Source organism: Archocentrus centrarchus, chromosome 6 (assembly GCF_007364275.1).
Source record: "Archocentrus centrarchus isolate MPI-CPG fArcCen1 chromosome 6, fArcCen1, whole genome shotgun sequence".
Classification (NCBI taxonomy): domain Eukaryota; kingdom Metazoa; phylum Chordata; class Actinopteri; order Cichliformes; family Cichlidae; genus Archocentrus; species Archocentrus centrarchus.
Window position 1 is genome coordinate 29,564,173 of NC_044351.1, and position 23,136 is coordinate 29,587,308.

At 39.9% G+C, this 23,136-nt stretch overlaps 2 protein-coding genes across 3 annotated transcripts in view; one reads left to right on the forward strand and one right to left on the reverse strand.

Moving 5' to 3' along the window:
• The window catches only part of LOC115782122 (DNA topoisomerase I, mitochondrial), a 34,913-nt gene extending 29,242 nt beyond the window's left edge, over positions 1-5,671 (reverse strand). Inside the window, exons 1-4 of one of the 2 annotated variants that reach the window (XM_030732149.1) lie at positions 5,545-5,671; positions 2,461-2,589; positions 1,291-1,345; positions 783-835 (exon numbers count right to left, since the gene is read on the reverse strand). In XM_030732149.1, the coding sequence (XP_030588009.1) occupies positions 783-835; positions 1,291-1,345; positions 2,461-2,576 (224 nt within the window). In that variant the 5' untranslated portion in view covers positions 2,577-2,589; positions 5,545-5,671. Of the gene's footprint in view, positions 1-782; positions 836-1,290; positions 1,346-2,460; positions 2,590-2,828; positions 2,940-5,544 lie in introns of those variants that run through there. The other variant, XM_030732147.1, reaches the window with a different exon arrangement.
• mlycd (malonyl-CoA decarboxylase) lies at positions 5,605-21,621 on the forward strand. The gene is made up of 5 exons (XM_030732150.1): positions 5,605-6,200; positions 12,168-12,280; positions 13,560-13,716; positions 14,136-14,288; positions 20,513-21,621. Exons 1-5 carry the CDS (start codon positions 5,655-5,657, stop codon positions 21,056-21,058), a joined length of 1,515 nt encoding a protein of 504 aa, XP_030588010.1. The 5' UTR covers positions 5,605-5,654; the 3' UTR covers positions 21,059-21,621.
• Positions 21,622-23,136: the final 1,515 nt, after the last annotated feature.

Genomic DNA, 23,136 nt, shown 5'->3' on the forward strand with positions numbered 1-23,136 from the left:
AGATGTTCAGTTCAACCGCTCAATGTGGAAAGAAAAAAAAGGAACACTGGTAGAAATGGTCATATTTTTGTGGTATACTGCACCACTGAGCAAAATCCATAAAAAGCTATAAAAAGGAGGTTGGGTCACTGTGTCCACTGACATTTACGGTCTGTGGTTCTAATAGCCTTATGTTTCTTCACTAACTCTGCTGCAAGGCCTTAACTTTGCTCTCTGCACGAAACCCACTCAGCTAGCACAGTTACCACCTGAGCCTTTGTGGAGGGTAAGGGAAAGAGAAGGAAAAAAAAACCCTAAAGGGAAACATTAAAAGCCAGAATTTCACAAAATGTTTTTCCATATGCCATCTCTTTTGAAATGTCACTCAGAACATTGGGTTGGGCTAAATCCACATCTGGGAAATAATCCATTAACAACTCTATAGAAACACTGCTGTGAAACAGATTCAACACAGCAGGCCTTCGGCCACAGCCTGCCATCCTGGCAACACCCCACTGAGCATCCAACTACTCAAACTACGCAGTCTCATTTATTTCGCTGCAGACAAGCCAAAGATATTTGTCTTCAGTGTAGAGTAAAATTAATTTTCTGAGAGACAACATAACAGACTGTATAAAATGGGAATGCTTCTGTCCAGGGCCCCTGAACATCAAAACACAAGAATTAAATTTCCATCACCTCAGGAGGGAGGGGGAAAAAGAATAACTGTAGCACAGTTGCACCAAAGCTTAGTGAGCTTATTATCTCAGCCTTTCAATAGTATACCAGTGCTTTTACCCTACCTGATGCTGCTGGCTGATTCAAGGTTCTCCATCTTTGGTGTCTTGACAGTCAGCTGGCAAACAATGTTATGCAAAGTACCAGAAGAAGTGTTAAAAAAAACAAAAAACACATCACTGTAAAAGAACTGCAATTCTAGGATACCAGCTTGGCTGAGAGAAATCCTAAGAATAATCAAGATTCTCCTACAATAAAAACAGTTACAGCCCTTAACATAACCCTTGGCTATAGAGTTAAACACTGTAATAAAAACACCATTGGTATTGATATGCATACATATATACTTAGCCAGTGGTGTGAGATTTAAATAACATGAAGGTTACATGTACTGGGACAAGCTATTACACATACTGTATCTATGACAGAGTTTAAGTCACTTGGGAAAGCAGGCTGGAATGTTTAGCTGGTATTTGACATGAATTATGGGAGGACACCATCCCTTCCCACGTGGTCAAATTTCAGTCACTGATAGCCCACAGAGTAAAAGTAAAGAAAAAAATGTTTAATTACCTTTTTGGAAGATTTTCCTTTATCGGTTTTCATTGTGGGTTTAGTTGGATTTGGGCTGTTCATCAGGAGGTCACGACAGAAAAGAGGGAGACACAAAGTTTGTTACTGATGTAGTCTTTGTAACACAAGTTAAAGAAATGCTGTAGAGGTTAACAGACAGAGCTGCACTGTTATCAAGTGAAAGCTTGAGGGCATATTAGGCTGACGTTAGACTCATGTCCCTGCCTAGACAGGATCGCTCCAGTCAGACAACACTACAAAATGCCACCAATCAGACAAGCAGTGTCCCAGAGGAGCCCCCGAGCATGTTTCTTTTGAGTTTTTGACCTTTCCAACCTTCAGAATAGGATGCCACATGAAACTGAGATGTAATTACTCTTTTTTTTATTATTATTCACAAATTCAACAGTTAAAGCAGGAGGTACTTGCTTAGGAAAATTAGTTCCATGAGTCTTGTAGCTGAGAAGGATAAGTTGATCCTTTATCAGTAATTCAGTCAGTGTGCCATGAAATAACATGAGGCTAGCTGTCACAGAAAGCCGCCTGCTCTACTGCCAGTGGCGCTTACAGGTGTCTATTCATCTCTCTGCTCTCATCAATTACACAAGCCAATGACAGATCGTTCCGCATTCATTTGTCTGCTCACATATGCATGGTAATAAACGCATCAAATATCAAAGTAAATTAATTTATTCATATGAAGATGGAGTACCCACTGTACTCAGTGAAATTAATGCATGCACTCAACACCATCATCCTGCAAGACAGCTCAGCCAGTACAGCAGTCTTCCAGTAACATTTTTTTTTTTTTGAATTTTTCGTTTAGTGGCACCCATACTGCCATATGGCTCAACTTATTCATAAACATTTTTATTCTAATTAATTTGTCTCCACATTATACAACATGAAAGGCAAAGATCCCTGCAAAAAAACAGCTTTGATGTGCCCCCTGTGTCGACGTTGAACAGATGTTGGATGTGCCTGAGTCAGGTCACATGCATATATCATTTGGGATCTGCTCTAACACTGCAATCATGACACGGTGGCTCAGGGAGCTGATTTGATAATGGCACCTCAATCTCTCATGATGGAATAATGATAAAGTGCTCGCTAAACTGTGCCTGTCATCAAATAATTTTTTTAAAATCTTTCTCTCACACACACACACACCTGCTCTTGATGTTATCTCCCACAGCACCTGCGCTTTCACAGTCACTCAATCTTTTTAGTTTCGTCGCTTTGTGCTTGGCCTTATGGTCTCCTTTAGCGTCCTTCTCTCGCCCCATCTCGCACAAGTTCCTTGAAAAAGCACAGAATACATTAAATAGTATATACTTGCAATAAATAAACTAAAAAATAAAATAAAGGTTTACAATAACGATTTTAATCGTTTTGGAAAGCCTTGGCCTTCCATGTTAGTCACTTAACTAGCAAGCTTCAAAATCGCAGTAAACTCGTCTTGACTTGACTTGACTTAAAAAATAAATAACGTGATATGACAAGCCAGTAAAATCTGCAGTGTCGATCATCTTGCTCACCACTTGTAGTCTTGACAAATAATGGTTTGCTTTGCGTGTAAACCACAAACTCTTTACGCGGTCCAGACGGAAGATTTTGACTCTCTGCCGATTTTTTTGCGGTACGTTACGTCAGTGTCTGCTGAATTCTGATTGGGTGATGAAGTTGGGTGGCGGTATACCTGGTACCCGTATTTACCTTGCAGCCTAGCTACCCTGCTGACGACGTGCACGTTTTCCTGTAGCTAAAATAGTCGTCAAGAGTTTGAACGAGCGAACTTAGCGCCATTCTCTCCCATTTATCCCCTTGTCCTTTCCTGTTTGAGTCAATGTACCGTTTCTGTGATGCTGTAACATGTGTGATGCCGGTGTCTTTGTTACCTTTGTTTGTTACTTAAAGGTTGTTGAAAAAAAAGTTTCCCTTGATTGTTTTTTTTTTTTCTTTTTCATTTTATCTGACAACTCTTGAATGAATGAAATGAAGCATCACTGTTTGGGGTTATAGTGATAAATATGGAAATAACTGTTAAGTGTGCAGATCAGAAACAGATTAGTAGGTCACGTTTTTAAAAGCTTCACACAGAGCCTGATGTTACTTGGCATGTGGTATGTTGGTAATGAAATTATTTTTGCTTTGCATTGTGGGGCATTATTTGTTTGTAAATAAAATACAATCACGATGCACTAAGCCTACCATATATGAATAATAACTGCACCTGAATAAATGATTAGGAAATACTCACTGACACTCATTGAAGGTAAAGGTTGCACCTAAGAAGGTGTAGGTGAGCAAGGACCATAAGGGACTTGACATTAATAACTGCAGTTTGGATGCCAACTGACCCCTTGACACATGCTTTTGTCACTCCATTGGAGTACTATCATGTACCCACTGTGGGTCTATTTTTCAACTCTATCCAATCAGTCTTCTTTGTTTTCTCAGCCCATCCTTTATTGACACAAGAATTTATCACTAAGTTAACCCAGAAGCAAACTACTACAGTATATAATTTGCCTGTGCTCAACTTTTGTAGATAGTCATAGATTTGAATTATTCATTTATTAAAAAAACACTGATGTTTTCAACTGAGATGAAGGATTCCAGTACAGTGGGAAGCTTTGACTGAAGTGTTTCAGAAAAAAGGAGTAATGGTATGTACCCACAGAAATCCATGAAAGTAGACAGCTGAAGGTTGTCGGTGCTCTTTCTTGACAGGGCCAACTGTAGTTTCATGGTCAGGTGCAAGACATATATACACCCACAAAAAATGCCAATACAAAATATTACATGGTCTCCAGAATAATTTCCACTTAGCTGTAGATGATGGGAGTGAACCATGAACTACATAAACACAAACACCTCAAGTTGCAGAACAACACAGCTCATGTGAAATGATGCCTTAACATGTAGCAGGGGGCATTAAATATGCAATGAATAAATAGCTGCTTCTGGTTCAAAAACCTATCTGAAAAACTCATTAAGCAAGACTCTGTGCTCTATTCTACCAGCAAATTATCACCGTAATGCGGTGCTCAATAATTTACACATTTATCCTCCCACTGCAGCTTGTCTAACACAGGTGAACCTTCTCTTTTTCCCTTTATCCATTTAATTGCTAAGTGATGTTCAGCATATGGCTATCAACATCAACAAAAACATTTTCCTGTTAATAATACATAAACTCTTTCTCTTCCAACAGCAGTCAAAAATGAGTACATAAAGGGGTTTCAGAATGCTATGGAAATATGCAGCTTAACTGTGAAATGTTACATTGACAAAAAGCTGAATGAAACCCTTTAAAAATATAGTGGATTAATTCTTTTGAAGACCCTGCAGTTATTTCAGGGATGGATGATTCTGATTTCTGAAACATGTGAAAAAAAAAAAAAAAAGTTACAATCTATAGATCTGCTTAGCCAATGCAAGGCAAAATGAAACGTGAAGTGTGATGCAAGATGTCGCTGACTCTGTAAAATGACAATAGGGAATGATGATTTGACGTGACAATAGGTCTGCATGACGGGTGGAAAAGTGCCCAGTAAGTTCAGCAACTTTGATATATCATGAATCAACCAAGTAAGCAAACTAATAAATATGCTGATTTCCTAGCAAAGGTAGTAGTTTTACATGGTCTTACACTGTTTTGGTACAGGTTGGAATAGATATGTCTAAAACAATGTGTGTGTATGTATTTTTTAAGAGATAAGAAGATAAAACATATGACTTCATTTACAAAAAGAGTTTAAAAAACAAATATATAGGTGTAGATCACATTCCTGTTTGCTTAGGAATGTGTCATGGATGAAAATCGTTTTAAAATGAACTTTCTCACTTTGATGATGACGATAACTTTTTTATTTCGGACATATAAAACAACAAACCAATATATACATCAGCACACATACCTGTATATACATATGTATAAACAAATTCTATATGTCGTGAAATAACTCAATTATCAAGTCCGAAATGAAGTAGTAATTAGTATGTACATATATACTTCATCATACTTTGGCTATATAGGATGGGTTCTTTTCTGTCCCTTTAATTACCTTTGGGGTCAAAGCTGCTGCACACTGTGGTCCTTTATTGAAATGTTCAACTTTTGTCACATATGTAGGAAGGAAGCTTTTACAAAACTGATGAGTTTCTCAGGAAAACAGACCTTGTCATGTTTATGAATAAAAAAATAAATAAATACTTGGTTTACATAGTAGCAGTATAAATGTAACGAACCTCGAGTGTAACGTTTACATGTTGTACTGTCTCTTTAAGAGACCCGGAAACGATTTCCTTTGTGTCTTCACAGGTTGCGGGTTCCAGACAGCTTAACCTCCCCCTTGGTAATGACATCCCATCCCGTGATTTTGGCTTTCCGGAGCAGCGTAAGGTGCTGGCGACACCGGGCTCTCCTCAGAGTGGCTTTGGAGGCCTCGGACATCCGCTGCAGGCGCCTGTACTCTACACATATTCGCGGCGGGGTCTCGGGTATGGAGGAGATACTAGCGAGGGTCGTTGCACCTTTACCTTCCTACGAAACGAGAGACAAATCCCCCCCTCCACCCGAAATTAACAGCTTGGAGTTCATGTACTTCTACAAAAGTCTTGATAAGGAAGACAAACTTAATTTCCTTACGAAGCTATCGCAAGACTTCGGGGTGGACCACAAAAGTGTTTCGGAGCTCGCACTGAAGCTGCTGGACACTCAAATACGGGACTTGGCGACCATTTTGCTAGTTGAAGACAGACTCCGGTACAGCTTGACTCCCCGTTATAAACAGCTGTTCAGTCATATAAGCAGAGTCGAAGCGGGAGTGAAGTTTCTGGTGGATCTCCGAGCGGATGTGCTCGAAATAATATCATCCAAAGCTAGCGAGAGCCCGCACATCAGGGTAATACACTTTGTTTACACTTTCTACGGGTGCTCGCGTGACTCAAGCTCAAGAAATGCCTTTCGCATTTGTGTGTTTGATACTGCATGTGATATAACTTAAGAGCGTCATCAGTAGGCTGAGTATAGCCGTTTGCACAGTTCCCCCTCACACAGAGACATAAACTACACCCCCCCCCCTCCCCCGCCGCCGCTCGGTTCACATTTCATCACGAGTTATATGCAATGAACCTTTGCCCCAGTTAACTTCCCTTACCAACCAAATGTAGTTAATTGGTAATTCTTAGTGCATGATTGTTTAGCAAATTGATTTGATAGAGACTGTTTTGGACAAAATACTGTCAAGCTCAATTTCAGGGGTTTCTTCATACTTTCTGCGTGTTCTGCATGGGCAGCTCAGCTTGTAGTGCTGATCAGAGCTGTCTTCCACTGTTGCTGGAAAACTTGTTAAAAAAAATCTCTTTAATACTGTTTAATTCTATAGATGAATAAGAGCTAGTCTCCTGCAGCCACAAAGGGAAAGAACTGAATATTAATCAGGCATGTAATGAATATTTTGAACAAATCCTTTGAAGACATAGTGAAAATAGACTTTAAAGAAAAGGCAGTGGAAAGAAACCCTTAAAGTTCCCATTACATGGATCTCGTGTTTTTTGCCCACTTGTAATGGCACATTTCTGACAGTGTCTCTAACAGTAAAGGAAGTCTTTCATACCTCATTATTCAGTCATCAATATAATCACACTGTTCAGTTCACACTGGAGTGCAGCAGTGCTTGTGCACGCTGTGGAGTAACAGTGGAATATTCAGGTAGGTTCTCAGTAGGGTGTAGTCCATGCACTTAGTTTGAGATACATATGAACACTATAGGGATATTTTTTTATCTAAAGCCCTAAATCCCCCTTTCTTTCTTGTTAACCAAGATGCTGAAACTAGGGAATGTTTGGCATTTACAATTAAATTTTTCTTTCAAACTATAACTAATTATATTTTAGCATTAAAGCATTTTATTTTAGCATTAAAAAGATTAAAGAGCTCACACCTACCAGTTTATTAACCATTACAGAAACAAAAAATATTTTGGTAATTACCAAATTTGCTAATTACATTTATTTATTTATTTCATTGTTTATGTGGCAGTTCTTGCAGCTGCAATATCCAGTACCTGTCAAAGGTTTGGACACACCTTCTAATTCGGTGTTTTTTTTATTATTTAAAAAGTGTCTGTATTGTAGATTAATACTAAAGTCATCCAGACTTTGAAGAAATATATATGGAATTATTTAGTAAACAAAAAAGTGTTAAACCAGAATATGTTTAGATTCTTCAAAGTAGACATCTCTTGCTTAGATGACAGCTTTGCACATCTTGGAAGTTTCTCAGTCAGCTTTATGAGGTCGCCACCTGGAATGGCTTTCAGTTAACAGCTGTGCCTTGTCATGACTTAATTTCTTGCTCTCTTAATGTGTTTGAGACCATTGTGTGTTTTGTGAAGAGGTAGAGTTGGTATACAGTGAATATCCCTATTTGAGTAATGTTCTAATCCATATTATGGCAAGAACTACTCAACTAAGAAAAGAAAAACGACAGTCCATCATTACTTTAAGAAATGAAGGTCAGTCAAGCTGAAAAATTTCAAGAACTTTGAAAGTATCCTCAAGTGCATTCGCAAAGACCATCAAACGATATGATGAAACTGGCTCTCATCAGGATCACCCCAGGAAAGGAAGACCAAGAGCTACCTCTATTGCACAAGATAAGTTCATCAGAGTTACCAGCCTCAGAAGTTAACAGCACCCCAGATAGGAGCCCACCTAAATTCGTCACAGAGTTCAAGTAGCACACTCATCTCAACATCAACTGTTCAGAGAAGACTGCGTGAATCTGGACTTTATGGACGAATTGCTGCAAAGAAGCCACTTCTAAGAAAGAACAACAAGAAGAAGAGAATGGCTTGTGCCAAGGAACACAAGGAATGGACGTTAGACCCTAAGGAAATCTGTCCTTTCGTCTGAAGAGTCCAAATTTGAGATTTTTGGTTCCAAACGCCATGTCTTTGTAAGATGCATGAAGTTCCTACATATGATTATCTCATGAAGTTGATTAAGAGAAGCCAAGATTGTGCAAAGCTGTAATCACAGAAAAAGTACCTACTTTGAAGAATCTAAAATCTAAGACATGTTATGGTTTGTTTAACACTTTTAAGTTTACTACATGGTTCCTTATGTGTTCCTTCATAGTCTGAATGACTTCAGTATTAATTTACCATGTAGGGAAAAAAAAAATACTGAGTGAGAAGGTGTGTCCAAACTTTTGACTGGTATATTTTCAGAATGAATTTCCTCTTGGTTTCATGTCACTCTGACCTGCATGCCTGCTGTATCTTAAAGTTGGACCCGTACTGATTAGATGTGAAAGTAGAGTTATAAATAACCCACTGGTGTTATATAAGCATGCACTAGTTTGTACAATCATGTTATCATGTCCAAATTGCTGAAACCCTAGTCCAAATTCGGATTAACTGGATTTTGAAACGTATATGCTCATTTTGTGTTGCGTCACCTCTTCTGAGGAGACTAATTGTTGTAGTTTTGAAATCCAAATGATTTGAAGAAATATATTGTCTTGATGTCACCTTTGTTGCTCTAAAACATGCATATATCTTTCAGCAGTAATGGGATATCTTTACAGATGTGTATATTATCCATACCATGGGCACCAGTGCCCTTCCATTACATGCTGGCTTATGAACTGTGTGCTGATCACTCTTGTCTTTAGCCCGGAGGATGCAAAGTCCATGATTTCCAAAAAGAATTTAAAATGTCAGACCGTAGGACAGATGCCCATTTTGCTTCAGTCCCTCTTAAACTAGTTTTGGTCCAGACTCGAGTAGAGTTTGAACTTGCTTTTGTAGTCAGCCATCATGACAGTTTGTTGTTGTTTGTGGCCCTGGTTTTATCCCTTATTTTCAAAGGTTCACTGCTGTTATGTACCATACATGATGAAATCCACAAATTCTTTGCAATTTTACACAGAGAAAGGTTATTCTTAAACATCTGAACTGTTTGTCTGAACATTCACAGAGTGTTAGAATTCTCCCCATTTTTACTTGTGAAAAATGGTCCCTTGGATGCTATTTTAACCCAATAATGGTCCAACAGTGGCTTTTTTTCCTTTAAGATACAGGGTAACCATGTGCTCAGCTTTAAATCTTTGAAGGCATACAAGGTGCCATTTTACATAAATCTAAATGAGAAAGAAAGTACTGGAACTTTGTGAGAATACTTCACTATATTTATTAAAGGGCTAAATGACAGATACCGTTCAGCAAAAAGCCATCGTGCTGACGAGGGTGCCAGTATTTTCTTTCTCTTTATTTTTTCTTTAAGCATTAAACATCTTTTCAGTCTTTTGTTCTCTCTGTCCCAACAGGTTCTTTTAAATTTGTGTTGCTGGCATCAAATTCAAAATGAGCAAATGCTTAAAATAAAACTCAGTCTGAACATTTGATACAGCCAGAATCAAAGTAAAAAAAAAAAGCCTTATTTATTGAAAAAAGCACTTTATTATGTGGTGGTCTAATCAAAAGCAAACCTGTCCTCTGTTTGAGTTGTTTTTTTTCCCCACTTTTCTCATAAAAAGGAAGCTGCTGATCTGTAAAATTCTTATGCTGAGATACATTAATAAAGATTAGAAAACTGCCATCAAAAGCTATTATAGTTAAAATTTCATTCATTATGAAACAGCTATTTAATGAAAGCTTGCTGTAGTCATCTTGGTGTTCAGCTTTTATGTTTTGGTTTGAAAACGCACTGAAAGTGTGCGAGCCTTTGACCTTGCAATCATGTGTTTTCAAGTGTTAAGTGCTACTGGCTAATATGTTTTTCGAAGACCCTGACTGCACTGTTCCTGCTGTGAGGTGGTTCAGATGCATTTAATCTCAATAACCGAGGCCTACTGAGAGCTTTTGTAGCTTAAAAAGGTCTTAGCTGCCAACAGAGTACTGACTTCTACTCAGCACTGTCCACCTTGGTCTTGCTGGTTCCCAGTAATCTTTGCTTGTTGTTTTTGCCTGCATTGATTGAGCTAAAAAAGAGAAAAGGTCACAGCCAATGTGAAGCTTTTAGTACCTGTATTGAAGGTATGTGTGCATACCAAGAGAGGGAAAACCTTGCAATCAAAATATGATAATGAATGCAGAGCTACAGCATAAAAGAGAGGAAAATTATACACTTTTTATACATGTACCCAAGGCTGCAATCACCGCAGTTCTTATAAGGATATCACTTTGAATTCTATGCTAGATTAGTCTCTCTTGGTTCTGCATATTGACTTTTGATGTTCCCTCTCACCTTTTTACTTTTGGCTCTTTTTCATTTGTGTTCATCTGTTCACAAACTGTGCAACTGAAAGATGTTGAGATAAGTCAAGGATGTCATTTTAGCTGGCTCCCTGTGATTGCACGTATCAGTGCGACTATTTTTTCCCCTTAGACAGACAGGCTTACAAATGGCATGCACCCTACTGGAGCAAAGGTACTGGCAGACTCTCGCTGACCTTTGAAACACTTGGGCAGTCAGTGGTCATCTGGCCTTGTGCAGACAGATCATTCCTTCTAGGCACTGCAGGCTCAATCACTACAAAATACAAAATAACTCCAGCTCAATGTAGAGAGGGTTCTTGTAGCAGAGGCACTATCACCTCACAGCATCGGTGCCGAGCTGCATTGATACAGCTCCAGTGTCAAAAAGTGTTGCTTCATTTTCTTTTTAATGGGGTGCAGGATTTTCTTTTTTGCGCCTTCCCCTTCGTTCCTCCATCTCTCTCTCGCTCTCCTAACCCAAGGCCTTGAATGGTACACCCTTCCATTTCTAAAGACTCCATCTTCTGCTGGGTCAATGGAATACACATTTCCGTTTGACCTCTCTTTTGTGTGGGTGAGAATTGGTTACCCAAGGCAGCAGCTGCTATACCCTCACGGTGTTGTTGATGTGCTGCATTTTGCTCAGAAATGGTGTTCTTATCAGCTATCGTAGATTATTCCACTTCTGGCAGCTTGTGAAGTTTGAGGAACTCAAATACACCGTCACATAAGCAGAGACTGAAGTTTTGCTGAACTTTTTTTTAGTATTTTATTTTAGGGTTACATTTGATTTGCTCTTTGCTCAACAGAATTTTCTAGTATGAAACCTCTCAACCATAGAGCTGAATAATGCAGGGCCTAATGCATATATGTGGGAATGAATTTCAAATGCTGTTAGTTTTGGATTCGATTACTGTTCATGGAGAATTTCAGCCACTGGCTTTTATACCATGACTGTAGTTGTGCTTGTTTGTATTAGCTTTTATTATGATTGACAAGCTGGCATTAAAGTAAGCCTGAAGAGAAGCCATCCTATGAAACAGCCAATATAAGCTGTATTTATGTGCTCGAGTGTGTGCACCTTCAGAGCTTGTTTGTGTGTTTGCAAGAGATTTGCTTTAAATGAAGTCTGACCTTTGTTGGAGGATAGGCCTGCTTTGAAATGGCAAGTTGCTTATTGAAGTGTCCCTTCCACGCCCATTGCAAGCTCGAACAAATCACTATTCATAATGTGAAAACATTCAAGCTGTATACAGACACCCAAGGGACCACATGGCCAGGCAGTGTCTAAGATATGGCCATGAATTGTTCATCACTACAAACAAACTTTAGCAGCTTCACGGTTACAGTTTGTGAGTTCTTAATAAAGGAGGTCACAAGGTTGTAAAGTCTGCATTTATCCAGTTCTTAATAGGAATATAAAAGCTGCAATTTCTAGACGGTATTTTATTTTCCACTTCCACTGCTGATACAGTGACCTTCTTTTTCTTATACTATATTTACTTGACAGAGTGTCTGCTCCAAAAGAGAGAGAATGTGGTGAATGTTTCAATTATCAGCTGGATGTGGATTTTACTTCTAAACTCTCACCTTTTTCTCCCACAGGACCTGAATGGTACGCTGAAGAGCTTGCTGTCTGAGTGGTTCTCTGTAGGCCTGCTGCGACTTGAGAGAATCACCTGGCAGTCCCCCTGCGAGATCCTGCAGAAGATCAGCCAGTAAGGGCATTACCACAACCCATACGGTGTTATTCCTCATCTATAACTGCAGAATTGCTTTGCAGTCTGTTTTTTTATAAGACTTGTCAAAAATAAAAGCTGTTTACTTAACCCCTCTCCTGTCCAGGTACAGCCCGGTAACCATAGGGACACCAGGCCTCTCCACGTGTTTAAATGCACTTCATGGGCATTTAAACATGTGCACGGGCCTGGTGTAGTATAGGAAAGGGAGTTAGATACACACATACACATGCAAAATGCAAAATATACAGACAGGTGTTACATCTGGTTAATGTATTGAATATGGAGGCTTCTTGGGATTATACAGAAGGCAATAAAGCAGTCAAACTAGCTGTGCATTCCTCTCCACTCTCTTTACCTCACAAATTCAGCTACATGTTTTGCAAAATGTTATTATGTCAATATTAGCATGTAGCACATCTAGCCTGTATTTCTTTTCATTCCAAATGAAGGAGCTGGTTGTTTTTTTTTTTTTTTTTTCCCCCATTAAATCAAAATGGCACATGCTGTAAAGTAATTAATGTTGCTGTGCTTATAAAACATAAAATAAGACCATATCTGGTGGCTCAACCCTGTATACCAAAAATATTTTTCCCTTTGAAATTTACATTTCTGGGCCATAGCTCCATGGAGCCCCATTTATTTTGGGACTGTCTCAGGGGCATCCCATATGAAGCTGGAAGTCCAGAGAGTGGGGATACATGAGTTTTTTGAAGTTACTTGCTATGGACCTCTTTTACAGCAGCCGTTTTGATATGAAAGTTTGGTAACACAGGTGTTAATAATCGCTTTGGAACTAAATAGTCAGTAATGCCATAGGTAACACCCGTGTTTACCTTCTTATTATTTTACCTACTTCATGTCAGAATAGCAGAAAAAGTTCTTTTGCCAAACTTCCCTTCAACCTTTGTAAGTGAAAACACACTATTTGAAATTCAGTACCATATATCTAACCTTTGTCTTTGAATGAAAAATGGGAAAATGTGATTCAAAGCTAACTGGCTCAACACTGGCTCCTAATCAAATCCACCACTGACAGTTCTTTGAGTCACCTAAATGAGGTGCTGCTTTTGTCTACCTCTGTTTGAACTGAAGGATCCTGTGTTACAAAAATGACACTGAATTTTGAGCTGCAAATCTGCCACTATTATTATTTTAAACTGCAGGTGTGGAACTAATAACATATCGGTGACCAAGGACTTTGAAGCTTTGCAAAATTGAAAACTCACAGACTAATTGTGAACCTGCCATCTACCAGGTACGAGGCAGTGCACCCTGTAAGGAACTGGACTGACCTGAAGCGTAGAGTGGGACCATACCGACGCTGTTATGCCTTCACCCATGCTGCCATGCCAGGGGAGCCCCTGGTTGTACTTCACGTGGCCCTCACTGAAGACATCTCTGATAACATACAGGTCAGAAGCAGTAGGTGCAGGCTGCTGTAATGGTTAGCGTCACTTTATTACACTGTAGAAGTTAGTTAGACTGTGTGGGATTTACTGTGTTGGCCCTCCAAGTCCTTTTAACTGCACATCCCTATGGGAGCAACCTTTACAGTCAGTGCTCACTTCTTTTTGTTTTTGTGTGGGGTAAAGGTGGTTTTGACAACACTGAAATCTGAAAATATTTCATAGTGTAAAATTGTGCAATGATTTCCACAGTTCTGCCCCGGCAGCTCTCAAATAGTTATAGCAAAAACTTGCTTTGGCAGCAGCTCTGCAGCTAAGAACACTGAAAATGGGTTTACTGCTGGATCAGTAGTGCAGACCCCACCCCCCCCCCCCCCACACACAAAAAAAAACGTGTTTTTTTCTTTTCTTTTTTCTTTCTTCAGAGTATTGTTCGTGAGTTTGCCACCCTGGACTCAGAGGAAGACGTGAATAAGATAAATTCAGCCATCTTCTACTCAATCTCTTCAACACAAGCTGGCCTGCAAGGGGTGGAACTGGGCAACGTCCTCATCAAGAGGGTGGTGCGAGAATTGCAGGTGGGTGAAAGTGGGCTGCAGGTGGTAGTGTACAAACCTTGTCAAGGAAAAATTGGTCTAAGAACTGTGAATGTGAAACTCATCAGAAAGGAAGCCCATTAATGCTACAGGTAACAAGCTGGAAAGACCATTTACATTTATTTTTATTCATTATATTTACTGGCAAGGCTGAACAAATTGTCATCTGCACATTTACAGAACCACAGTGTTTACAAAGCCTTGGCTTAGTTTTCATGGACAAAACTGTATTTACAGCAATGCAACTACTATGACTAAGATTGTCTTTGAGGATATGATCGAATTATTTTAAAATGCCTCAGTGTCCCGATTGATGGGATTGAGAGTAGGGCATTTTTTTTATTCTTCTAATTAAAACACCAGCGTCAGTGTAAAATACTGACGGCATTCTCGATGTCTTGATGAAAGAGAAGCAGCAAGGTTAAGTAAACATCTGCTTTCTAAATACAATAACCAGAATGTAGCCAGGCATATCAGTGAAACCTCTGAACCATTCCATCCCATTATAGCTAGATAATAATGCCTTATCATGACAGCACACATAATACCGTCGCTAACTTCTACCAAGCTCCTCCCCTTCTTCACAATGTTGAAATAAGAAAAATGGATTTTGTCTTCAGGTGTTGTCCGGCTGCCAAATTATTATTAAAGTAAGGAATATAGCTGTGATCTGAAGTTTACATCTTTTTTTATTCTTAGTGCTGAGTCATAAATCTCCCACTTGTTATAGTGTCTTCTTATAAAACACATGAATGCATGTATACATCAGCAGAGAAATGCTCAGCAGACAGGCAGTACTAAAATCTCATCCATCCCTCTCAATAAGCACAGAAGAGTCCTTCATGTTGGAACACTCTAGCTAGCACTTGTTAAATGATTGGAACGCTGAATGGAACATCAAAAGCCACTCTCATCAACGGATAGGAAATAGCTTTTGATAGTGTCTCATAAAAAATCCGGTTTGAAGTATTTCCATTTTATTTATCCATTTCATATAACGTGACTGTTTTGATGTCTGCAAGTGGTTTACTTATTGTCATTGTTATTAATGGAAGCATATGGCTGAGTGAACTCTGCAAATATGGCTTTGTGTTTTCTGCTTCTGCAATAAGGCTTTTTGTGTCGCACGTCAGAAAATACGTTATATTGCGTTGTTTTGTAGAGGCCTTAAAGATGGAGATTCTGTATTCATCAAGAGGTGTAAGAGCGTTCCAGCTTTCCAAAAATGATACTTTAATAAAATCTAAAAAAAAAGAGGAAAGGAACAAAAGAAAAGGTTCTAAGCAGCAACTGAAAATGAAGCAAAAAAAAATAATGGTATAACACAGGACATGAACCTCATTCTCATTCTCCTCCTATGACTTGCACCATTACAGCTCTTCCTCCTAATGTAGCCTTTGTCTTCTTTTTATCGGCAAAGAGAAAGCAGCTTAACAGTCACGAGACATGAATACAGGTAAAGTAGACTTTAGAGCCTTAGTTTGGGATTGGGGTTCACTGGATTTTTGAACTGTTATTGAGAAACAAATTCAAAGTCAAAACCGTACCGGTCTCATATTTGGTACCCTTCATCTCCTCTTCCGCTGCTGATGCTAGTTATAGATTACTACCTGGAAGTGCTGGTCTGACTACATGGATGTGCACCACTGTAGCTGCTTTGAGATGGGGTTTGATGTATGTGCATTTTTGCCTGTCATTTTTGTAATGCAGAATTAACAGCTACTTCTCATGCCCTTTTTTCTCCTTTAAAAATACAGAACAGTAAGAAATCAAAGAATATTAGTTCAATTCAGTTCAAGTCAATCTTATTTATATAGCGCCAAATCACAACAAACAGTCGCCTCAAGGCGCTTTGTATTGTGGGTAAAGACCCTACAATAATACAGAGAAAACCCAACAGTCAAAACAACCCCCTATGAGCAGCACTTGGCGACAGTGGGAAGGAAAAACTCCCTTTAAACAGGAAGAAACCTCCAGCAGAACCAGGCTCAGGGAGGGGCAGTCATCTGCTGTGACCGGTTGGGCTGAGAGGAGAGAAAAAAAGACTTGCTGTGAAAGAGAGCCAGAGATTAATAACAATTAATGATTAAATGCAGAGTGGAGTATAAGCAAAGTAAATAAGGTGAATGAAAAGAAACAGTGCATTATGGGAACCCCCATGGGAAAGAAGGATTGAATATTAGCAGGTGGGCATGATGTGTAATCCCTTCAGTTCATGCAGATATTTTAACCAAATGAAATGGCATTTCAGTACCAAAAAAAGTAGCTTAAAAAACTTCAAAAGCATCACTAATGTTCCAAAATATTTTATTATAAATTCATATTTCATGTAAACAAACATGGGTTGTTGTAAACAAACATAGGGACTAACACGTCCCTAGTTATCTCATATGTAACACAAATTTCTGGGGCTTTTTTTTTCTCCAAGAAAACTGTCCATGATGTGCTACGTTTAAAAGAACAGTCATTATTATTCCTTAAAGTAATGGTTACATGCGTGGATGCACTGATGTAATGGCCAAACACAGGCGTTAACCATGCTGATTGCTGTCATCCTATTGGCAAATAAGATGACATTTTCCAATGACAGTGAAGAATCTTTATCTCTTGTGCAACATCAATATTTCACAGGCTTAAGATAAATTTTCTGCCTGTGCTCTTTCAGTGCTCTAACAGGAAGTAAAGGCCATGAGCAATACCTCACTTTACTATAGCTCATGCTCACATATTCTGAGCTTTATGTCAACCAGGGATTATTAAAGACAGAGCAATCTCCTTACAAACGGTTCTCCCTCTTTCCGTCTCTTGCTAGCTTAGTACTGGTTCTATTTACTAGTCCAAAAATCAATTTTTACACAATCAGACATTTGTGTATTTTGCTAAATTGTAAATTGTTTAGAAATTCAAGACATTATAGAATTTGTTTATTTAAATAGAAAATGAGGCTTTAATTCCTGCTTGGTTCAGTAGCCCAACTCAAAATCATTCCACCTGGCCCACCTATCATTTTCATATTTTCCACAAATTTCATTTCTTCCACTTTCTACGACTGTGCGTAACCAGCACAACCCTTCTGCCTTTTCTCTTTTCAGTTCATCTCTGTCACCATAGTAATGGTAGTAGCATTTGTGAGTGTAACACATAAATCAGCTTGTCTGTTTACTAATTGTCCATTCATCCATATTATTATAATAATAACTATATAGTAGTAATTAATTTAATTACCTGATAAGTATTTAATCTCAAAGTATCTTAATTTTTCATAAATTCCACTTGAGTCAAAAGCAGAGAGGATCGCCAGCGCTGCCCTCCTAAGCTAATTTAAGCTTTTAGCTTTAGCTGCCTTAGCTTTAGGGATTTTATCCTCAATCATGATAATTTCAACTGCTTCATATACTGAAGACTTTATAAATTAAATCTATGAAAAGGTATTTAATAAGTGATTTAAAAGAAGGCGTGGATTTGGCAATCCTTATCTCCTCAGGCAGATCGTCCCAAAGCTCAGTAGCCCTGTTGGCAAAAGCACAGCTGGATTTAAGCCTCTGTCTTAAAATAGCCAGAAAAGCCCCACCTGAGGAGCTGAAGGCTGCACACTGGCCATTATGGGGTTAATATTTCTGCCACATAGCCTGGGACCAGACCTAAATGTGTTTTAGAAGTGCTAAGCAAAATCTCAAAATGAATTCTGCAACTTACAGTGGCCATTAGAGAGAAGCCAGGGTGAGGTTTTGTAATGTTGTCTCCTAAAACTAGTAAGAAACCTTAGTGCTGCGTTCAGAATTTTTGGTTTATAGCAGAAAAGAGAAATCAAAAATAATAATTGCATGAATGACTGTTCGGGGCAGAGTGTGAAAGCACTGGTTTAATTTTGGAGATGGTTCTTTATCAACGTAGGGAGGACTGGACAACTTATTTGAGCAGTGTTGCAAAATTTAACCAGAGTCAGTCTTTCCAACAAGATCTGTTCACTAAATTATTATATTCTGGTTATGCTTTAGCATATAGTGAAATTTTTAGGGAGGCATCAAATATTCTTCTGTTCGACTTTCTGGACAGTTTTATTGAAAGCACCTAATGAATGCACATTTTTCACGAGTGGGAATTGTACCCATGACCCCGACAGAGTAACTGCAGTGCTTTCCTTCAGAGGCTAAACAAAGCCAGACTGTAGTTTGCAGAGGTTTCTCACAGGACCTCAGCTTTTGTAAAGGTGAAGAGAAGAACAGCACAGAGGGAGCACTTTGATGATGGATAGATGATAGAGGGGAAAAGAAAAGGTCACAGTTGTGATTTAAGGTAAAGAGGACGCCTTGCTTGTCTTTGTAGATTGGACCCTTGAGCACAGTTCTGGCACCACTCCATCTTTTCTTCTGTAACCTGTCCTCCCAGTGTCCACCTCATTTGTGTCCTGATTTCGACCACCTTCTTTTTCTGTAAACACTGCCCACTCCTGACAGACAGTAGTTAAAAGTAGAGGTTGAAATAAGGAAGGCAAGATCATGGCATGCTGGAGTGAGAAGAAGCACAAAGGCAAAGCCAGCAGGACGTTGAAAGTGAGAAGTTTGGATTTTTAAATAAAAGGGGCTGAGGGGGTTGAGATGAGGGGGGGGGGCAGTGTTGCAGAACAAGGCACACAGACAGCGACGTGTCCCTCCAGGGTTTGTCTGACACTTCCACTTTCATCGGCAGCCTTTCACTTCTCTGCCTGCCACATTTGTTCCATCACTTATCAACCTAGACGCCAAAGTACGAAGATGGGCCGGGGAGGGGAGGCGGAGTATTTTTGTGAAAGTAGAGAGGTAGAGGGGTGGAGGAGAACTTGTAAGATGACTGGTTTGTGTGTGGGCAGACGAGATGAGACAGAAACACATTGGGGAGGCTGTTGAGAAAAAGGGAAAAGGTGCAAGGGACAGAGGAGGTGGATAGAATAAGAGGGAGGTAAGGACAGAGAGGGTCATCCATCTCCATCAGCAGGGCAGGATCATGAAGCAGTGGAGCTGATTTGTAGTGCTGTCCCTCTCTGAGGAACTAAAGGCCCGGGCAGCAGCCTGGGAACAAACAAGAATTTTTTTGTAGGTGTTTTGATGCTGAGGTGAGTGCTCATCACCCTTTTTTCCACTGCTGCCAAACTGGTGACCTTTACATTCTAGTAAAGATCAGCCTCTCATGTGGTCTCTTTATACCTTAACTCTGTTTTCTCATACTTGGCGTTCCTAGTTTGGGCTTTTTTCTGTGTGTCTTATGCTCTTCCTGCTGGTCAGGACAGGTAGAGGCAGTTTTGCAGCTTTCACTGCATTGATGATGAAATATAAAATAACTTTTTTAACCTTAAATGCACAGACCTTTTCCAAACATTCACACAAACAAGGGTCTTGGAAAACACTTTGGTTTCAACATAGATGGAGCTGTATTTCTTCTAAAAGGTTTTAGTCTTTATGGTTTCCTAAGAAATACATTTCTGCACATCTTGATCAAGTTAATTATGATTTTTTTTTCTTATTTCTGCACAGTATTCAATTCAGTTTTATTTATATAGCACCAAATCACAACAGTCGCCCCAAGGTGCTTTATAGTGTAAGGTAAAGAGAAAACCCAACAGTCAAAATGACCCCCTATGAAAAAGCACTTGGTGACAGCGGGAAGGAAAAACTCCCTTTTAACAGGAAGCAACCTCCAGCAGAACCAGGCTCAGGGAGGGGGGGTCATCTGCCGTGAGGGGAGAGAGAGACAGGACAAAAGACACACTGTGGAAGAGAGCCAAAGATTAATAATAACTAATGATTAAATGAGTGGTGTATAAACAGAGTAACAAGAGCTGAATGAAAAGAAACACTCAGTGCGTCATGGGAACCCCCCCCCCCCCCCCCCCCCCCAGCAGCCTAGGCCTATTGCAGTATAATTAAGGAATGCTTAGCATAGATAGATGCTTAGATCGATCGACCTACCAACCAACCAACCAACCATGTGTACAAGTTCTGCCTCTGAAATATGACTAATAGCTTGGCATAAAATAGTCATTTTTCCTTTCAGATTCTGTTAAAATCTTTTTTGTCAGTGTAATGCTCTCTCTTGCCCTATGACAGCTGGGATAGGCTCCAACCCCCCCCCCCCCCCCCCCCCCCCCAACCCATGAAAAGGATAAATGGGGGAGGATGGATGTAAATTGGTCCTGGGTATAACCTCTGTGCTTCTCTCCTGTCTTCCAGAGTGAGTTTCCTCACTTGGCCCAGTTCTCCAGCCTGTCACCCATTCCAGGCTTCTCTGCTTGGCTACAAGGTCTGCTCAGCCAGTACAGGAAGGAGGGCCGGGTCTTTGATCTCCTCTCTGAGGAGGAGTGGAAGGAGATAGAACATGCCACTGATTCAACCCCCGGGACCCCAACCGTTGACTCCCTTCGCAAGCTCATCAGCACTAATGAGTGGATGCGTTCAGAGAGACTGTCCGGTGTCCTGGAACCTGTTCTGATGCGACTCTGCGCCTGGTACCTGTACGGGGAGAAGCGGCGAGGCTATGCTCTCAACCCAGTGGCTAACTTCCACCTGCAGAATGGCGCTACGATGTGGCGGCTCAACTGGCGTGCCGACACCAGCCCCAGGGGTGTGGCAAACTCCTGTGGCATCATGGTGAACTATCGTTACTTCCTGAACGAGACCTCAAAAAACAGTGCTATTTACCTTCAGAATAAGGTCATCACAGCGTCCGAGCAGGTGCTCGGGTTTGTGTCCCAATTTCAGAAGGCCAGCAAACTGTGATTAAGAGATCGGGATACACTCACTTATTCTTTTGCTCAGCTGGTTAGATTGCACCTGCCATTAATTATATATTTGAGAGCTATTACTTTAAAATTTGTCCTTGATGTTTGGCATGCTTTACTAAATATCCAAAAATCAGCAGCTTCAGAAGCACCACCGAGTGGATGTTAGTTGATATTATGTTTTGAATTGAAATTAGAACATTTCTCACATGACGTAACTCTCCCCATCTGCTGTTTGCCTCATTAGATTTCTGGCCAAAGCTGTTTGATACTGTGTAAGTGATTCCCAGGACAGACTGCAGCTAATGAAGCACGAGGCATCTATCAATGCCATAGCATGTTCTTGGATAACACTCTGTGTAAAGTACGAGCAATGAGGGAGTGCAGCTACTAGAATAAATGATGTTTGGATTCTTTCATTTGGATGAACCGTCTCGTTGCAACTATGTCAAAAGAATGGGGGAGAAATGGATTTGGTCTTTTATTCTTTCTGCAGTTGGGTTTATCTACACCTGCTGCTTATTCTCACTAAAGCTCTAAAGATGTGAAATCACAGACTGGAAATATTGTTTCATATTAAATAACTCTAAACAAAATAGAATTTTTTTTGTGCATTTGTTGTAACTGCTTATATTTTACAGTTGACTGTAGTCGCTTTAACCAGTGGGCTGGACCCTGCTGATACCTCCATTCAGATGATTTTTTTTTTTTTTTTTCTTTTTTAACACACACACACACACACACACACACACACAGACACACACACACACACACACACACACGCACAATTACATATGACCAGCCTCTCGAGGGAGCCATCGCTGATGTTCTAACTGCTCTGTACAGGTGCCAAGCAGGGCTCATATCAGCCCACACCCCATTGTTGTGAAATAATATATCACAGCAAGTTGACTGTGAAATTACATTTTATCTCTCCAAGGAGCCAAACTTTCTTTTCATTTTTTTCACACTCTCTCTTCCTCTCTCCCCCCTTTTCTCTCTTTGTGCTGCTCTGTGTCCTAGAAACTAATGAAGTGAGAAATAAAGTTAAAGTAAATGGCTAGATTGATGGTGTTCGGTTGAGGGGGGGGGTGGTGGGGGTGGGCGGATAAGGAAGCATAAAAAGGACAGTTGTTTAAAGGATGCCCTTGAGAGACTGTGTCTCTGGAGGTATTGGTGGCAGTAGAAGACCCATACGTCTCTGCACAGATGTGGGGAAGCAGCACTATCCCGCTGTCTCACAATAGAAGCAGATGGATGTGGTGGTTGCCATGGAAACAAGAGTTACATACTACATACTTGATGCTGGAAGCTAAGGCTTTTTTTGAGTCACCTTTGCCCTGGAGTGGCCAGCGGTCCTGTGCATGGAAGAGTTTGGGTTTCAAGTCCACTAGCTTTTAGTTATGAGCTGTTTGATATCTTAGAGAAGTGACTTTTAGTAGTCGGCCAGGTATTTCCCCTTGGACTAAGAAGACAAATTGCTCACATGGCGAGCAGCTACAGCTCTGAAACCTGATTTGTGGACACGCTGGGTGCCTCTAAATGAAATGATACAAGCCTCCTCAGTGGAGGATATTTAGAGGACGAGTCAATCAATGCTGTGAGCCTATCTGAAGGCTTCTAATTGTTTGAAGGGGAGACAATACAGGTAAATAGAAAAAAAAGAAACTAATAGATATCACAATAAAACCCCAGAAGCTTATTTCTTACGTTAGGAGATTTCTTTTTGGATTCTAAGTTTTCTGTCAGTTTATATTTAATTATGTATATGAGGTATTATAACTGTAAATATGCACTAATTTGCATGCTTTTCCAGAACAGAAATTCTGGGTGAACACTGAATAAAGTCAGGCTGAAAATTGTTGTTCCAGCTTGTCGACATTAGAGTCAAAGGGGTTCTGGATATACTTTTTTAAGGTAATGGGGTTTGTGCTTACATTCTGATTATGGTGTTTATATAGTGCTTTTCAACCACTCAAAGCCGGGAGGATTCCAGGCTCAAACCACTGACCTTCTGTTTAGTGGATAATCCTTGAGTCACAGCAGGAGCAGCCTTACTCCAAAAAAATATATATA

Coding starts and splice junctions, on each gene's coding strand:
- mlycd (XM_030732150.1), top strand. CDS start 5,655: ATGACATCCCATCCCGTGATTTTGGCTTTCCGGAGCAGCGTAAGGTGC. Junction 6,201..12,167: donor GCGAGAGCCCGCACATCAGG/GTAATACACTTT, acceptor TTTCTCCCACAG/GACCTGAATGGTACGCTGAA. Junction 14,289..20,512: donor GGGTGGTGCGAGAATTGCAG/GTGGGTGAAAGT, acceptor CCTGTCTTCCAG/AGTGAGTTTCCTCACTTGGC.